This window comes from Amphibalanus amphitrite, unplaced genomic scaffold (assembly GCF_019059575.1).
Source record: "Amphibalanus amphitrite isolate SeventyFive unplaced genomic scaffold, NRLGWU_Aamphi_draft 001947F_arrow, whole genome shotgun sequence".
NCBI lineage: Eukaryota > Metazoa > Arthropoda > Thecostraca > Balanomorpha > Balanidae > Amphibalanus > Amphibalanus amphitrite.
The window spans coordinates 28790-47374 of record NW_024883440.1 but is presented as its reverse complement, the minus strand read 5'-3'; the positions used below and the strand labels follow the sequence as shown (position 1 = coordinate 47374).

The window sequence follows — 18585 nt, the reverse complement described above, 5'->3', positions numbered from 1 at the left end:
TTTTTAGATTTCGGTTAGTCTTGTCAATGACCAGGGCGAAAAATAAGTGGCCGAAATCCGATGAGAAAGGCAGATTTGGGGGTACCCTACCTTGTAAGCCCCGTCATATATGGCCAGCCGCCGCCTTTGGGCACTACCAATCATTTTCGGAAAACGACACCCCTGCTCACTGCTACTATATTGCTTCCATATTATGCTGTGGAAAGCTTTACTTCACCAAGTGGCTAAAAACCTCCATCAAGGTATATTTTCTTAGCAATTTTTCTGGCGTTTTGGGGGGGCCAAACAGGCCACTTTAGGCCTTTGGGGGGGGCATGGCCCCCGTGGCCCCCCCTGGATCCGCCAGTGCATGTTTATGCAGCCAGAAGGTATGATGAAGGTATGTAGTATGATGTTGATAGGCTTAGACTTAGCAGATGTTGCGAAACAAGAAAGCGCCCTGGAGAGCCCCCTCCCTCCCAGTTAAGTACAGTCGAAGGACTCGCTTGTAAAAATCGTACGGTTGCGGAGCTGTTCTGATTCACCCCTGAAGCGTCCGGAACACCCCGGATCTCGGTCTTGCTGCAATAGTTTGACCCTATTCCGGCACTAGCCGACCCGACAGACGGGTGTCAGTGTCACAGGCACATCTATTGCGCCTTGCGGTGCTCCGAGGTCACGTGTCCTTTCCTGGGGGCGAATGACGCACCGCGCGGCGGCCAGGTATATATCGGAAGGTCACCGGCGGCGTCTTCAGTCGATAATCTAGTCGGTGGTCAGCAACATGAAGCCGGTGAGAGAATGCACGTCCGATCATATACCACAGTGCTGTGCAACAAGACTGTGCTCAGTGTTCAGCCGTTTGGTCCAATTAGCTTGTATTACCTGGTGTTTGACTTTATTGCTTTTTTGTTGATTGATACATTATTTGAGTTGTATAATTTCTGTGTTTATTCGGTCCTTATAGTTTACTGTGTTTTGTGTGCGTGTGTGGGTGTTGAAATGGGGAGGGGACTTCCGCAGTTACTGTTAAATGGCTGAGGAGTATTTACTGGGAATGATGTGGCGTGCTTTAAGCATATTATATTTATTCTTATAAAAGTCAGAGCTATTAAAAAAGCTTGCACAACTTTGATAAGCTACGCCAGCTTTCTTCCGAATTATAAATTCTATCGTGTGTTTTTTTGTGTTTTTTTTCTGCTGCTGAGCTGGTTATGAAGCATTTGGGCCAGCCTATTGGATTGTCTCTATAACTACATATGTACATTGCCAAGAAATGCGATTCACGGGTGTCACTTCTATGGAAAATCACTGTCATCAGTGACCGCGGCTACTTTTGGTTTCAGTTTGTGACGCTGTGCCTTCTGGCGGCGCTAGTGGCGGTGGTGACCTGCCGACCTGAACAGCAGGCAGCCGCCGAGTTTACACCGGATGCCGACCAGCCGGTGGCCTCTGAAGCCGGAGATTTGAAGGGTTCTGAAACTGGGTAGGTCACAAACATAGGCTAAAAGAGCTTGATTTACTGGTTGATCAGTATATTAGAAACTTGTTTATCAAAAGTAGACACTCGCGATTAAGAGTTTAAGACATGCACTATGGCAAAAATAATCAACTTTAATGCAATTTCCTAGATAGGAACCAAAACTTAGTGGCGGTAACCTTTTAGTTCTCACTTTATATTCCCGCAATTTAATATTTTTTTTTCACATATGAAAATGCGAGTCCGGCAGATTTTACGGCGAGCCCTGACGACATCCCAACTTTTTCAGCATCTTCGGTCGCCTGCTCGGGGGCCTCCTGGGTCGCGGCCGTTACGGTCGAAGACACGGATACGGCGGTTACTTCGGGGGATACCCGTACGGCTCGGGATATGGATACGGACACCGCGGATACGGATACGGATACCCTGGATATGGACATGGGCTTGGATACGGTCTTGGCAATGGATATGGATACGGATACCCGTATTACGGATAATATTTGACAATCTGTGTACACTGTTCAACCTCGCACTGGGAACGTGCTGCGCTGCTGTTCTGGCGTCACGTGGCGAAACCGAATGAATGCCTTGCGATGGATTTTTGCTCAAATGTGCACGGTTCGGATCGACTCATTTTGATGTGTAGACTTAGTTTTGTTCTAGTCGGGTGCTTGAAATACATTCATTTTCACAAATGTGAGCATTGTCTTTAGCAGGATAGGATCCAAAATACTTTGGATGTAAATGTGTACTTGGCACTTTAAAGTTGAAACGCGATTTTCTCTTTCATTCTTATTTCTTGGATCCACAGGTAATGTTGATAAAGGCTAATCGGATCAAGCGCTACTGTGTATAGCAACGAGCAATCAATGAACAGGCATACAGTTTGCTACATTAATGCCTACATACGGAGGTGCGGTCGCTGCGCTAAAAAAAGCGCTTGTAATACGCATTTAGTTCCTAAGGAAGGTGCTCTACCTTTAGGAGCATTTTAGTCATAAACCACGACTTGAAAGTGTTGCGTGAACATGCAACAATTGCGAATCCATCGAAAATTCGCTTTAAAGGCTGATCTCACATATGTACTTCGATAATAATAACGATGGCCCAAATTCTTTTTTAATTTCTTATCTTCTACATTTCGAACACAAAATCAATTCCGGCAAGTTTATTTGCACAAGTCATGAATCACTGACTAGTAGTTGAGAAGAGAAAGATGTAGGCGTACCTGAGTTAACCCGCGCCCCGTTGGGCTCTGCCGAGCAACGCGCCCCGTTGGGGGGGGGGGGGCATTTTGGCCCCCCCTAAGATCTCGAGAACCACGCAACCTAGCGACAAGCGGCAAACGGTGTTGGATAGCCCTATCAGGGAACTACCTTGTGACCCAATTTTATTGACCTAGGTCAAACCGATGACGTCACAGGTCAGGCCAAAGGTCCAATTTTCACCGTTTATAGGCATTTCAAGAAATGCGTTGTAAAATCGAGTAAAATGCATTTCATTGAAAATCATCGATGGGGAAATGTTCTTCAAACACATGTTTTGCTATTTGAGGTCACTGATACCAGGTCAGGTCACAGAGGTCAGGTCACTGGGGGGTCACAATATGAAAGTGTCGTGTGCGGTGTGATACATGTTTTATGGTCCATTTTATATGACAAATGCGATTATGTGGATCAGACAGACTTTAGGGCCAGCTTAGGTCACGTTTTGGTCAAGGTCAGGTCAAGGTCAGGTCAAAGTCAGGTCAAATTAGGTCAAATTTTAAAGTTGATATTTTTGCATAAAATGGGTATCGAATCGATGCAACTCGTCACGGTGAGTTCAATGGTGGTCTTTGTTTTGCCGTACGTGGTCTAGAATCGCTAAAAATTGAGTTAAAAAATTTAACGTCATCATTTTTGAACAGTTTTTTCACTATAACTTGGCCAAAAAACGAAATATCGATCTGAAATTTGGTATGTATATAAAAGAGCGCAGGGACTATCACATATATTCCGGTTGTTTCGAAATTCGGAAATGTTTTGGATTTTTTATAGTTTTTCTAAAAAAATCAATTTGTGAATTTTGTAGGGTCAAAAACCCAAAATTTTGAAAATCCGAGATTGCAGTTTTTTAGCGCCGCTTTTTGTCTACCAGTCCATGTAAAGAACTTTGAAATTGCTTGATAACTGTAGATTTGGTGAGCGTTTCAAGATTGCATGTTTTTTGCTCATTTTTGCTCGAACATGACCTCAGTTTGACCTCAATAACTCCTGACTTAAGGTGACCTAAGACTTGAAATTTAGTGTGAAGGTGTCAAATTGATGCCCGGGAAGGTACTGAAAATTTGGTAAATTTGCTATTCAGGAAAAACCACAGGGGGGGGGGGCCAAAATGCCCCCCCCCAACGGGGCGAGGGTTTTAATAAATTCAAGCGACTGATGCCTGTATAGAGGCTGTCTTTTGGGGTATATAATAGCCTTTTCACGACGGGCTATCCGGCGAGTGCACCTAATTTGACCAATTCTGCACCTAATCTCTTTTTACAGCAAATATCTTTATTTTATGAATTTAACTATTTCAGTGTTTTAATCGATGATACTCTCTGATCATAATATGACAAAGCAGGCATATAAGCAATTAGTGCAACCCTAGCTGATAGCTACTAAGAGACACACTGAACCTGATTTAACCCTCGCCCGTAAACGGCGATCTGCCACCTTCGCCCATGCAGGGGGGGGGGGGGTTGGTGCGACCCCCCCCTTGGCGTTTGAAAACGGAGCGTCGTAGAGCTTAGCGGAAAAGACCAACGGATTGCTCTCGCCGAGATCTCGCGATTGGTGGTATATTTTTTGGTCCTAGGTCAACATTTGACCTACTTTTGACCGGTCAAAGGTCAAATTTTCGGAAAAATAGACTTTTTTCAACTTTCCGCGGCGATTGCGGCAAAACGGTGGGAGATATCGACTTGAAACCTTCACTATCGTGTTCCTTGATCAATTCTCTATCGTTTGGTATGTATTTCGTTTCCCTAGCTCTAAAAATGGCGCGTTGGGAGCGCCGGAAGTCGGCAAGGTCACAGTCGGCGGCAGAAATTCGAAAAATCAAGATTTAAATTTTTGAAATCTGATTGTATTTTTGGATTTGGAAGGTCCATTTGCTCCCTATAGAAGCTAATATTGCTGCATATTCCCATTGAGGTGACAAGAATTAGCAAAATAGTGGTTCGGGCGCTTTTCAAAAATAGTACCGGACGCTGTTCTTCTTGTGACGTCATAGCTCCGTGACCTGACCTGACCCGGTCAAGTTTCTTATACCATATGATAGCCAATACTTGCCCCAACATGCATGAGAAGTGTCATCACGATCCATCAACCGATGTCCGTACCACCGGCAGGAAACCTCGGGCATTGGCACTCAGTTTGTGAAAATCCGGCCGGAGGCTGTTCCCTTTGTGACGTCATAACTCCGTGACCTGACATGACCCGGTCAATTTTTTTTTTATCAAAAGATGCGCAAGGTTTGCCCCATAAGGTACCCAAAATTTGGCGACGCTGCGCGCCGCCGTTTTTGCACTATTTCCGAAAAACCTCAGGGGGGGGGGGTTGCACCAACCCCCCCCTACATGGGCGAGGGTTAACCAAATATGCACCTGATCTGCACCAGATGTGCACCAAATGTGTACCAGATGGCCGTCGTGAAAACGGCTAATGCGGTCCAAGAGGAGCGTTGCTACGGCTGATTTTATGTGAACCTTTGACAATAGACAGCATGACTTGCAGTTGCTCTCACGTAATGCCTAACTAATCCGATTGTCTTGAAAACCTCAAATATCGCATAACATGAATTGCTTGACAGCATCGCAACAATTCTGAGAATAACAAGTCTGCCATGGGGCACATAGCGTATGCATGACGTCGCCTATTTTGATGACACTCTTCCAATTTAATGCAACTTATACATCACAACGCAACACAAAATGCTTATAGACTGAACCTTCATGATCATTAACAGACACAAAACAACTACGAGTATGTAATATGTATCTTCCTGGCTCCTGCTACCAGGATGTTGATGCCACTACTTTGCGTTGACCGGGCTGATGTACCGATACAAGGCTATGGCTATTTTCTGAGCGTCCAATGACGTAGCACGCTCCCAACTATAAAACGGAAGGTCATCTTCCTCAGCGTCAGTCGCTAAGCCAGTGAGCAGAAATCAACATGAAATCGGTAAGTAGGATTGCACAATGGGTTTGTTAGTGACTACCGGGCTGCTGCGGCATTGCTTTGACTATTGCGGCGTGTTTTCCGTGTTACCTAGAGAGGACATTTTCACCTAACAATCAGCGACTTACATCAACAAAATAGCGCCAATAGTGCAACTTGATTAGCCAATGACTAAGGGTAGTCTCAAGTGGACTAGATATACGAGCAGGCGACCTGAGGGCATGCAATGTTTAAAATACCTTTACCTAACCCGCGCCCTGCTGGGGGGGTGTTTGAACACCCCCCTTGTGGTTTTTCGCGAATATCTCAAAAACGGCGGCGCGGAGCGCCGCCGTTTTTGGTACACCTTATCATACATCAATTCTACACATGTTGTGAAAATTTCAGACCAAGGTCATTCAAGGTCAGGTCACCAGGTCACTTGAAGTGACCTCACCTCATAACAAGTTTCAATGTCTGTCATAGCTACACCGAGTGACCGATCGCTTTGAAACTTTCAGCGATTGCTAAGAGCAATAGCATGTGCAAAATGTATATCTCAGAATTTTGATATCGATGACCTAAGGTCAGGTCAATTTTGCGACCTCCCCATTATAAGTCAATGGGAGAAAATTGAAATGCGCCTCTTTTGGACGAAAGACATTATAAACACTCCTAAACACCGAATTACAAGTGTTTTAGACACACTGAACATGAAAATGGTGTCTGTGACCCTTGTTTATGCCCTGAGGTCATCTTAGGTCACGAATGGTATCTAGCAGTTTTTCGCAAATAACTTTTGATAGAGGCATGCTAGAGCGATGAAAACGCCTTAGATGTGTTCAGCTCGACGATACGGATCGACTGATATGCAACATGACCCTTTCCGGTCAGGTCATGACCTTGACTTGAGGTCAAATTTTCAAGTTGACCTTTCAAGGTCAAGTTATAGTTCATTCGATGCGTCTTGACGAGAGGAACACGATGCCGGTAAAAGTAAGCTCGTACAAGGCTTGGGTCAAAAGTTATTGCAGAAAAACTGTTTCCGAAAAAATCGGCCATTTTTGCAGTTTTTGCCCCCTGCAGGCAAAACCGTTGACGCTAGGTCAAATCTGAGAGAATTACTCAGAAAGGGCGTTAATAGGGCTATCGAATGCGTTTTTCCGCGGCGCTGTAGCTCTATTGGTTCCCGAGTTATGCGTTGGCTTCTTGGAAATTTTCGACATTTTACCTGGAAATCGGCGAAATTTTGCCTTCAATGACCTCTGGTGACCTGACCTTTGACCTGAACAAAAAATTGACCGAAGTGATTTCGTCATTAATTTTGACGCTCTTTCGAACGCCGCTTTCCGCGTATCGCTACGTGGCCCAGGAGCTGAGTTACAAGGGGGGTGTTCAAACACCCCCCCCCCCCAGCAGGGCGTGGAAATCCAGGACCCCCAGCCGGGCGCGGGCTAACGCATGGGATGGTGATATAAGCAAAAAAACGTAATATGATCAAACGTTACGTATATGCCAGTTTATCAATAGTCACTGCGTATTTTATTTGTTTCTGTAGTAGTTATATCATGTAGGGAAGAGTGGGGAAAGATGCCCAGGGGTTTGTAATGTCATAAATTATTCGAAAATGGCAATCGGAAAGCAAAAACTTGGAGTTTCAACGGAAGAAGCCGACATCATTTTTTTTTTTCACAAAATGCCACACTTTTGCTTGAAATATTATAACTTTTTTCTTTGCTATTGATCATTTTCCTGAAGTAGTGAAAGGGGGCACCTTATCCCAGAGGGCGGGAAAGACGCCCCCTGGGGTTGGGTAAGATGCCCTTCCGCACTACAAGTGACAAAAATGGGCACGTGAATTGCCTAAGCGAATCAGTTCCATTCGAGCCTGCGGTAGACACTTAAAGGCCATCATAAGGGCCCTAAAAAACGTCATGAGGGCTTCATTCAGAGGTCATCGTGAGTGCCATCATAGTCCAACGCCGTCAAACAAGCCTCCGTGGTGGCGTTCGGAGACCGTTGTTGGGCCCTTATTAGGTCTTCATGAGACTTGAGGGCCCTCAAGACAATTGTATAGGGACCTCAGATGCCAGCGCGGCACGTGAGGCCAGCGTGGGAGCTCTCAAAGAGTGTTGTAAGGGGCTTCGGAGCCAATAATCGGGCCCACAGAGGCCGTCGTGAGGGCTCTTAGAGTCAGATGCTGCCCAAAAAGTCGGCGTATGGGCCAAGAGACCGATATGGCGAGCACCTGACCGTATTGTGCTCTCAATAGTCCCGAATCGGCTTTTGTCTCTCTTCACAAGAAGGTATGTACTAAATGATTCGACGAGTTCCTTGAAGGGCAGCCTACGGACTTGAACATAAATTTCCAGGTTTGATTTTTTGTTTTGCCGTTAGACGGGGTGGGGCGTCTTCTCACCCTGGGGATCTTACCCCACTCTCCTCTAAACATGGTGGGAGCTTACAATCTTTGAAGTTTTTCGGTACGCTTACTGATATTTTCTCTTTCACAGGACAACGTGAAATGAATGTTTCTGTAACATTGAATAGTTGTGATGCTATACGATTGAACGAAACGTATTTCCAATCGCAAGATGCGTCGTTGCATTTATTGCCTAACAGATATTATGTTCAACATCATCTATTGGTGATTACGGTGACTTTTGGTTTCAGTTTGTGACGCTGTGCCTTCTGGCGGCGCTAGTGGCGGCGGTGACCTGCCGACCCGAACAGCAGGCAGCCGCAGAGGTCATCAAATCAGACGCTGACCAGCCTGTGGCCTCCAAAGAGGGGGACCTGGAGGGCTCTGAAAGCTTGTGAGTTGTAATGAACGACAAATAAAGCGACTGCTGACTACATCTTTTAAAAGGCGTACATACCCGTCCCCTTTCCTGACTACTTTTTATGGTACACCTTGATTCGGCTCACGCACTACATAAATTTATAGCACAGAGCCTCTTTACTTAGACTTTATTAAACCTTTTTTAAATTCCTGAAGAGATACATATTACCTACATACCCCAAAAGTAGAAAATTATTTTTGAAAAAAAAAAAAACCTGTTGCTTGCCAATGGACTTAATTTCTTTGACTATACCAGTTTCCATAAATATAATGTGTTGCCAGATGCCAAAAATCTGCATTTTTCGCTCACGATGCTGACTTGAACCATCTCTACCACAGATTGCTCGGACGTCTTTTGGGAGGCGGCCTCCTGAGGGGAGGAATCGGATACGGCGGTCTCTACGGCCGCTATCCGTACGGAGTATATCCGTATTACGGATATCCGTTTGGAGGATTCCCTTACGGAGGATTGCCCTACGGAGGATATCCGTACGGGGTGGGGCCCTACGGATTTGTTGGATAATATCCGTGCTTCTGATCCTTTGTGTCTCTTCTGTGTGTATACCCATGCTAATTCTTCTTCCGTGCCGAGGAGATGATGAAACAAATAAACGAAAGTGTAATGCTACTTATGAAAGTGTTTCAATCTTTTGCTAGTGGAAAAAGGGCTTTAATATTACAGACACATAGGTACCATCATCAAGCAAATTGTAGGGAATTTGCTCAGTCACATTCGTTTAGAGGCCATGAACTACTCAAGTTGACCTAATTACCTGACATAAAAGACGCAGTTTAGGCATAGATATTGATGCATGTAAAATTTGTGCATTATCATCAATACCAAATAAAGAGGCGATTTTACTTGCACACGGAAAACTGGCTAAAAATGGAGAGTGAGGCCACGTCTTCACTTCTTACCAACTCTGCTCCCAACCAACTGACCAACTCTTCGAAATGAGTTTAACAGATTTAAGTGTCTCTTCATATCCATAACGGGTGTGCACCGGTATGCACTTAGTTTCTGGACAAAGGATCGATTAACCTGGCAGGCGGTGGGCCTACCAGCCACCTTCTGCGCGGTGGGGGGGGGGGGGGGGGCATTTTTTGACCCCCCCGTATCTCCGAAACTACTGAAGGGATCCGGAAAATGCAAACGGCGTTCGATAGCCCTGTCAAATTTGTCAAGGGAAACCAAATTTCATTGACCTCGGGGTCACCGATAACGTCACAGGTCAGGTCAAAGATAAAATGTTTCACCGTTCACGGGGCTTCTAGGGAAAGCGCCATAACACCAAGTAAAACGCATTTTGTCGAAAATCAGCGATAAGGCGTCATTTGTCTAGTACATATGTTGCTATTAGAGGTCACTGGTCATACCAGGTCAGGTCACAGGTCAGGTCACTAAAGGTCACCAAGGTTCACCACATGAGCCCAACTTTACTAAGGTTATGCGATGCATGTTTTATGGCCAGTTTTTCATTTCCAACTCAATGGTGTTGGTTATAAGACCATCAGGTACAGTTTAGGTCACTTTCTGGTGGAGGTCAGGTCAAGGTCAGGTCAAAAAAGGTCAAATTTCAAAGTTGATATTTTTGCATAAAATGGGTATCGATTCGATGCAGCTCGTCACGGGGAGTCTAATGGTGGTCTTTGTGTTGTGCTACGAGATCTAGAATTGCTAAAAATTGAGTAAGAAAATTTGACGTCATCAATTTTGAACAGTTTTTTCGCTATAACTTGGCCAAAAAAGAGGTATCGATCTCAAATTTAGTATGTAGATAGAAGGCGGTAGGGACTATCACACATATTCCGGTTTTCTCGAAATTCAAAAAACTTTTTGAAATTTTTGGCTATTATATTAAAAAAAATATATTTTTTGAATTTTGGGGGCCAAAATCCAAAAAATTCGAAAAACCAAAATAACAGTTTTGTAGCCCTTTTGATTTCACACCTTTTATGTCTGAAGCATTTTTCCGTATCTCTAAAGCTGTAGGCCTGACAGCTCTTCCCGCGAAATCTTTTTTTTGGTCGAAAATGGCAAAAATGACGTCACTCTGACGTCATTAACGGCCAACCTATCATAGCCTTTGGAAAAAATTTTGGTCACCATGTGCGCTAGCTGCTCCCGGGAGGGCACTGAAAGTTTGGTGACGATCGGCGCAGCGGTTCTCGAGATATATTGAAAAAAAACTAAAGGGGGGGGGGGGCAAAAAATGCCCCCCACCGCCTGGAAGGTTAATACAAGCGAGGGGGTGAAGCGAGTGAAGCGAAGTCTTACTTCGAATAACATAAATTTCTGAGTATGAGCGGCCGGGCGGCCGCATGGTCACGCTTCTCAAGGCTTATGTCTCAGCAACCAATAGACCGATTCACTTGCTGTATTTTTTAGGGTCGTTTCATTCCTTCTACCAAGTATTAGACTGCTCTGATAGATGTGGGCTATCCTAATGCACGTGCAACGTGCAAAATGAAGAGTTGTCACTTTTGTAACAAGAAAGCTATCTCGGCAACTACCGGGCCGATGGCGCTGAAACTATAGGCATCCACCGGGCAAGGCATTTATTTCCATGTGTCACTGTTTGGGTGCACTACTGCACGTGCACGTGCACTCGTGCAGGGGTCGCTTTCAGATCTCGAAAACGCGGCTAGGCCGATTACGCTCAAATTTGGGACACCGTAAGGACCGCCGATTTGGGTACCATGGAAAGTCAGTTGAAACCCAGTTTTCACGTACGCACGTGCAGGGTGACGCTTGCACGTCTCTGGGCCGATTTCCACTCAAAGGTGGCACACCGCTCGACACCGGTTAGTACGGTGCCGTGCAAACTGTACTTACAACTTACAAGCCAGTTGGAACTGGAAGTACACTCTCGCACCTCCGCGTGTCCAGGTTCACTCGCTCGCCCGCCCATTTGTCGCCCTCGAAGGGTGTCTTATGGTCCGTATCTCGTACTGTCGTAGCTATCATATACATAATACATACTTAAGCATAGTAAATGATTATTCAATAGACTATAAAGATCAACAGGGAACTGGAGAATAGAGAGAGCTAGAACTAGAGAACGAGATCAATAGAGGACACCCCTCCAAGTGTTTTTATTAGGAAGGGAGCTAATAGCTAACACGCGGCCCAAGGCTCCATATTGGGAGCACTACCGGAGGAAAGCATACGTGTCCTAGAGCACACTGCAGTCCACTGTACGCGTGGAGCTGAATAGCGCGCGGATGCCGTTTGTAAGCCGCAATGATAATTCTCTCGGCATGCCTGAACTGCGACCGGATGGGGACTCTGCAGGGGCTTGGTAAAGCAAGCATCGCACTAAGGAAGATTGTAAGTGCAGATTGGCGTCTGGTTCAAGTAAAAAAAAAAAAACGCTGCTTCCTGCCGCCATACATTGGCCCGAAGATGTTAATCAGAAGTGTGCCTCAGATCATGCAGACTGTCTGAGATTCGATACCGCCCTGCACTTTTATTAACCGTTAGCTCGTTTGTTGCTTGTGTAATATGTGTGCCAAATTTCATTGTAATCCAAGCTCAAAAACCGAAGTTCTAGCAGAAATTTGTGTGAAAACTAAGCGCACACACGCCATGCATAATACCCGGCACCTAACGTGCACGCCTTTGCTTGTTCGTGATCCTTGGATGAATCCCGTGTGCCCCTCGGTCAGCTTCCTCCACGACTGTCTGACAGGCGTATATTGCCCCTCCGTCAGCTGCCTCCGAGACTGCCTGACAGGCGTATATTGCCCCTCCGTCAGCTTCCTCCACGACTGTCTGACAGGCGCATATTGCCCATCGGTCATGGCTGCCTCCACGGCTGGCTGACAGGCGTGTATTACTGTATTGCCCCTCCGTCAGCTGCCTCCGCGACTGTCTGACAGGCGCATATTGCCCTGCCCCTCCGTCAGCTGCCTCCACGGCTGTCTGACAGGCGTATATTTCCCGGTGCCCCTCGGTCATGGCTGCCTCCACCGCTGGCTGACAGGCGTGTATTGCCCATCGGTCAGCTGCTTTAACGACTGTCTGATAGGCGTATATTGCCCCTCCGTCAGCTTCCTCCATCACTCTCTGACAGGCGTATATTGCCCCTCGGTCAGCTGCATACGAGACTGTCTGACAGCCTCCCAAACGTGTGATGACGTCATCGAGGCAATGAACGACGCGGATCTCTGCGAACCTGGAATGCCCGGCCCGCCGCCACAATTATATAACACCCAGTCAGATCAGATGCCTGAAAAATCAGCGACGTGCTCAACGATCTCTGGAAATTCAATGCCATCGTGTTTTGATCTGCACAGCTTCCGCTGTATTTTTGCTGATTTTGGCAATTTTCTGAGGTTAAGGTATCAATCATGGAGTTCTGCAAAGTGTGACGCGTTAACTTTCTTGGAAATGTGCCAATTTGTTTCACTAACCTCCTACGCTGATGTGATGACCTTCAGAAAACATTCAATGGTGATAAAATGCACGCCTACGGGATTGGCATTGATTCACTAAATGGTCGAAGAACCCTTCCTCCATCCCCTGAGGGATAGGAGATTTAACCTTAATCTGGGACACACTCATAGACCGGTATGGCAAGCATTCTGAACGACCCGAGGTCATTTGGAATTTTCCGGGGCCTGAATGACGTATCCCGGAGGCTACCTATAAAACGGAGGATGTGCTCGGTAGCATCAGTCGCTGATTGAGCGAGAAGTGATCAACATGAAAACGGTGAGGGTGAACGACTGTGTTTGGGATTCGAGTGATTGCTGGTGTGGCTTAACAGACTGCGAATGGTGCGCTTATTATATATAGTTTGAGTCGCGCCCTTTTATACGCGAAAGTTATAAATCTGACGGAAGGAGCAATTCGATGAATATCGACGAAACTTTTTGGGGCGAGCATCGCTGTTTCATTCTGTTCCACTTCCGGTCGTGTAAGGGTCCCTGCACCGAAAACTTCGTGCTGATCTTAAGCCTTTCGTTGTTGTTGTCGTTTATGGGCTTAAGGGCAGCTTTTCTTTTTGCCTGCTCAATTTTTACCGAGCTAATGAAAGCGTCAATTATTCATCCCACCAAGTCCCATAGGTGATTAATGTATTTTGCAATACTTTTCGGTTTAGTGAAGCCCTTTCAGGATCATGTAACTAGAGTAGGTATAAGTGTATATAAAGGGGAGATGGGGGGAGGGTAGAAACAGAAAATTGGACTGATTCCAACCACCGACTGAGGCGCAAAGTAGCTGTAGGTACCTTTTTGGATGGGATAATATCCCGGTGAGTCAGCTCACAACTTCCAGGTATTCGGGGTCTAACTGTATTACGCAATGAATAGGAATTAAGATCTAGCAACAAGGCAAGGCGACATCGACGAAAGATTCCCACAGGTTGGATTAAAAGCATCTTCCGGAGTCATGTGTGCACTGTGGGTGGACCGCGGTTACTTTTGGTTTCAGTTTGTGACGCTGTGCCTTCTGGCGGCGCTAGTGGCGGTGGTGACCTGCCGACCTGAACAGCAGGCAGCCGCCGAGCTCACGCCGGATGCTGGCCAGCCTGTGGCCGAAGCTGGAGACCTGCAGGGCGCTGAAACTGGGTAAGTTTCTAAAACGTTCAGCCTACTCATACTCATAATAAAGCCAGACAGCCAGATAGCCGTTCGTGAAAACAGCTATTATCCACTAGCAAATGACTTTGAGAAGATTTATGTAGATCGGCCAGAAGAGAAACATCCCATCCAATCCCATTGCAATGCCATCTATATGTACATATGCAGACTAACTAGTCCAATGTGAGAAAAAAAACTAAAAACTTGCACGCTGATTTAATCTTCTACAGCTGCATATTCATAGCAGCTTTACAGCAGTATTGTTACATTTTGTTTGCAACCAAGGGAACTTCAGTGCCTGTTTTACAGATTAGCTGACACCCTTCATGTGCTTTTTCCGCAGTATTTTCGGCCAAGTTCTGGGGAGTCTGCTCGGCGGAGGTCTTGGTCGCGGACTGGGAGGAGGTGGTCTTGGCCGCGGACTAGGAGGAGGTCTCGGCCGCGGACTGGGAGGAGGTCTTGGCCGCGGACTGGGAGGTCTCGGTGGTCTCGGACGCGGATTGGGCACTGGAGCACTCGTTGGACGTTAATTTCCGTATTTTTTTTGCTTTGTTTTGAACATTTCGTTTAGTGCACTCACTGCCTTATCCATGCAGACGGCTAATAGAGGGCTTTTTGATGGACGTGAAACTTAGAAATATGTTGCCAGAGACGAGCTTGTTGTGGTTTCAGGAAAATGTCGAATTCTGTGAATTTTTCGAACAAAATAAATTGCAGCGTAATGTCTAAATATTTACGGAATGTTGCCGAGCACCACTCCACTAGCGGAAGCCTTGGTAAAGTTTGCACTTTTTTCTGCGAGCTGATCTTTTTTTTAAACTACGAAACGTCAGGATATTTTATCCACAGCATAAGTCACCATGCAAGTATACTGTACGCTGTGCGCATACATATTACATATTTTCGAGACGTGTTGTCGCGAACATCTTCTAGGTATATGATCAGTGTGTCCCTCGATATAGACTACATTGCATAAAACTGTCAATTCATCTGGACACAAGCTATTAGTTAACCCATAGCCAGCCCACAGCCTGTCCATAAAGCGAAGGACCAAGGGGTTTGGTACCAGCCTATGGAGATTGGCTCCTATATGCGCGTAAAAACACCACGTATGTACATGGATTGTGGAGAATCTCGCCGATGTGCAAATTTTGTGTCTTTAGGTCAATATTTAAGGGGCTTTGCAGTATAATGACCTAAAAGGTTCTGCTGGAACGCGTCAACTGTTTTCGCGTATGACTTTTGTTCCAGCAAACGCAGAACAAATATTAAAGCACCAGCGAGCTCAGCGTGTCCATGTCAATCAAATGCAAACTCTTCTTTACTAGCTTAGGTGAATTTTATAGTTCACCTAAAGTTCAGCGAACTTAAGAGTTCTTACGTTTTTAACTCTCGCGGGCCGGGGGCGAGGGTTCTCTCCCCTGGACGAATATTTGCGATAGCTCCCGAACGCCTAGAGATTGGAAGTCGAAAGTTTCACTACCCTTTTCTCCATTAATTTGACATCCTCTGGAGTACAAATATGAAACTAGCCCTTTGATGACGTCGCAGGGTAATAAAGTTATAGATAACTACTAAAAATATAATTTTAGAGATAAATACAAAATATCAACAAGGAAGTGTAGCGTATGACCAAGAGAAACCAAAAGCCTTGACCTGAGGTCACAGCTCGGGTCAAAGACCCGAGCTGAGCTATCAGTTTTCTTTTCGCAAATATCTTCAACAAAAATGGCGCTAGAGCAAGATGAAGATACCAACGCATTCGTCCTGTCATATGTCGAATGCCATATGCATATTTTGCTTGAAAATGCTCAATTTTCATGTGAACCTGAGATGACCTGCAATGACCTTTGGATGATTTTGACGCATGATAGGTCTTATTTGATGTATTCACAGTCGCTGATCACGAATGTGGCAACCTTGCTGATGTTAAACATTCATTTAGAAGCTACAGAAAGGGAAAATGGAAGAATTATAACGGCTGCCTTATATTCGTAAATTACAGGACAGATATATTACAAACAAAGTAACCGGTACTTATGCACCACAAATAGGAAAACAAATATACACAAATATCTATAGCTAAGGCTGAGCTTCGTGACTTAGCTTCTAGCAGGGATATTCTCACATAACCTTAACCTTGGGGCAGTCTTGAATCGTTACATGAACCACATATAGGGACCTGATGAGCATGAAAATAGTTCAAAGGTTTTAGGAATTCTTTAGGATACAAAGTTTATAACAAAACAAAGTTTGAGGTGAATTTCAAACATGTCTTTGACCTTGACCTTGAACTTTAATCATGTAATCGGATTTCTCAGAACGTCTTCTTTTATTGCCATCCAGTTTTGCCCGATAATCGTATACATCCTACCATCCTCTGAACCACAAAGCTTGAGATCACCACACATGTGCCGGTTTTGACTTTAACCTTGACCTATGATACTGAAAATTGAAGTGGGATCAGTAATTTTAGATACTTTAGAATCATTTGTGGAGACCATTCGTTTGGCACTGCTAATTGTCCTAATTTATTTATCTATGGAGTTAGACAGGGAGTAAAAAACGTCTCCACCCCTTGGTTGCGGTAAGTATAGTTAGTATTTAAATGTCTACCCCCATCCTTTACACACGTAAACAAGCGTCTGATGTGGCACCCCCTCACCCCCCCCTCCCTCCACCTGGGCGAAGGTTGATAGACAATGTTATTAGTGTACGATAATTCGATAAATCAATTATATAGGCAGCAATTGCTACTGAAGCTAAAAACCTACCCAAGAACAACTCTGAACTACTTTGATCAATCTACGCCAACTGTGACCACACATTTGCCAAATGCCGTCGCGAAAACAGCTATTTACCGGCAAAGGCAGCACATGGAAATTTCATAGCTTGACAAATCACTGACCTTACATAATACATAATCTCCTAGCAAAAAATTGCACCCGTAAGCACTTACTGCTGTCATCTCAGATATCTCAGCCGCTACGAACACCAATCCTCGATAGAAATATTATTTTACAATGCTGCGGTTTGCAGCGCTTATCTATCCCTGTCTCAAATACACCTTAATCACGATTGATAAGAAGCTGACCTAGTTTTGAACCACGACGTAAGAACCACGTATAAAGCGGTGTGCAGAAGGTCTCACTGACCAGTTGTTCAGCATATGTGACACACATCACATCGAACATGAAATCGGTAAGCTGCCAAGATTCTAGAAGCGTGAGAGGAGTTTTTCGTTGGTAGGGCTTCCTTTTTTAAATGGAACAGCTAAAACATGTATTTACTACTTAGGTGACGTAATAAAGCCACATTACGACCGGGTGATTAGTTAGGACGTTGTCATTCCGCATGTTTGTTGTCTTAGTAATGAGCCAAAATCGTATCACTGTAGTCTATGACAAACCTCCTAAGAGCTATTTACATATATGTTAGTTATATTGTTTACAATGGTGCAGTCATAACGCGGCTGCACCAGTGACATCTATGTGTGATTTATGTAACTTTCGCTACAGTTTTTAGCCGCGTGTGCTGTGCTGATGGTGCTGGCGACACTGCTGAGCTGTTCGGCCGCTACGGTTAGAGGCCTTCTTCATCCGTCAGCCGACTTAGCGGAACAATCGGAAGGAGCTGATCTGGAGGCTGCCGAGTCCCGCGGGTTAGTTCTAGCCTAGGTGGACGTGAGGATTTTTTTGTAAATCAATCATAAAATTAGTCCACTTTTAATGCTGGATAAATGATGATTTATTTAAGAGCCATTGATTCAGTTACAAATGCAGTAAAATGCTTCTAGGCAAATCCAATGTATCTTTTTATATAAATCGGCACATACAGCGATGCACCATGATAATGCGTTTTCTTTTTATTTCAGATTCTTCCGGAACTTCTTCGACCGCGTTTTAGGTGGTCAGGGTATCCTGGGTGGCGGCCAAAGACCGTTCTTAGGAGACGACGGTGGATTTAGAAGACAAGGAGGAATATTGGGAGGAAGGAGAGAGGGATTGCCTGGAGGAAGACCAGGAGGAGTGACAAGGGATAGAGTGGGAGGAGTGAGAGAGGGAGGAGTGAGAGAGGGAGGAGTGAGAGAGGGAGGACTGAGGGGAGTGCCAGGGGGAGGAGCGGGAGGAGCGCCAGGGGGAGGAGTGGGAAGTGTAGCAGGGGGAAGATTTGGAGGTGTAGGAGGAGGAAGATTCGGGGAAGGCTTTAGGAGGAGACAGGAGCCATTGTTTGGTGGCTTCCTTGGTCGTTTAGGGGCGTGGCTCGGGTAATGTTTCCGAGAAACATTGAACGGAGATATGACATTGTATGTACAATTGATGATGCAGTGCCTATTTGATTGGCTCTGAAGCAGCGTTACAGTTGCAGCCAGAGTGTTTGTTATTTGTTACGCTTGAAGGCTGAAGCTACTTGAGGTGACATAATAAAAAACTTATCTTATTTGAATACAACGCAAAACACGATTAGGCGAATATCTAATGCATGTTAATTGAATATATTTATAC

The 18585-nt window shown here is 45.2% G+C and overlaps 3 protein-coding genes across 4 annotated transcripts; all 3 read left to right on the top strand.

The window, feature by feature from the left end:
• The first annotated feature begins 628 nt into the window (after nt 1–628).
• LOC122375886 (shematrin-like protein 1) lies at nt 629–2159 on the top strand. Of its 2 annotated transcripts, XM_043355459.1 has the most exons (3): nt 629–772; nt 1326–1465; nt 1749–2159. In XM_043355459.1, exons 1-3 carry the CDS (start codon nt 764–766, stop codon nt 1954–1956), a joined length of 357 nt encoding a protein of 118 aa, XP_043211394.1. In that variant the 5' UTR covers nt 629–763; the 3' UTR covers nt 1957–2159. The 2 variants fall into 2 exon arrangements, with proteins under 2 accessions (XP_043211394.1, XP_043211393.1); XM_043355458.1 differs by lacking the exon at nt 629–772 and having other exon boundaries at nt 1185–1465.
• A 3505-nt stretch (nt 2160–5664) lies between these two features.
• On the top strand, nt 5665–9076 carry LOC122375885 (sulfur globule protein CV1-like). The gene is made up of 3 exons (XM_043355457.1): nt 5665–5673; nt 8323–8465; nt 8831–9076. The coding sequence occupies exons 1-3, from the start codon at nt 5665–5667 to the stop codon at nt 9012–9014; spliced, it is 336 nt and encodes a 111-aa protein (XP_043211392.1). The 3' UTR covers nt 9015–9076.
• A 4100-nt stretch (nt 9077–13176) lies between these two features.
• LOC122375888 (glycine-rich cell wall structural protein-like) lies at nt 13177–14802 on the top strand. The gene is made up of 3 exons (XM_043355461.1): nt 13177–13208; nt 13932–14068; nt 14424–14802. The coding sequence occupies exons 1-3, from the start codon at nt 13200–13202 to the stop codon at nt 14608–14610; spliced, it is 333 nt and encodes a 110-aa protein (XP_043211396.1). The 5' UTR covers nt 13177–13199; the 3' UTR covers nt 14611–14802.
• Nucleotides 14803–18585: the final 3783 nt, after the last annotated feature.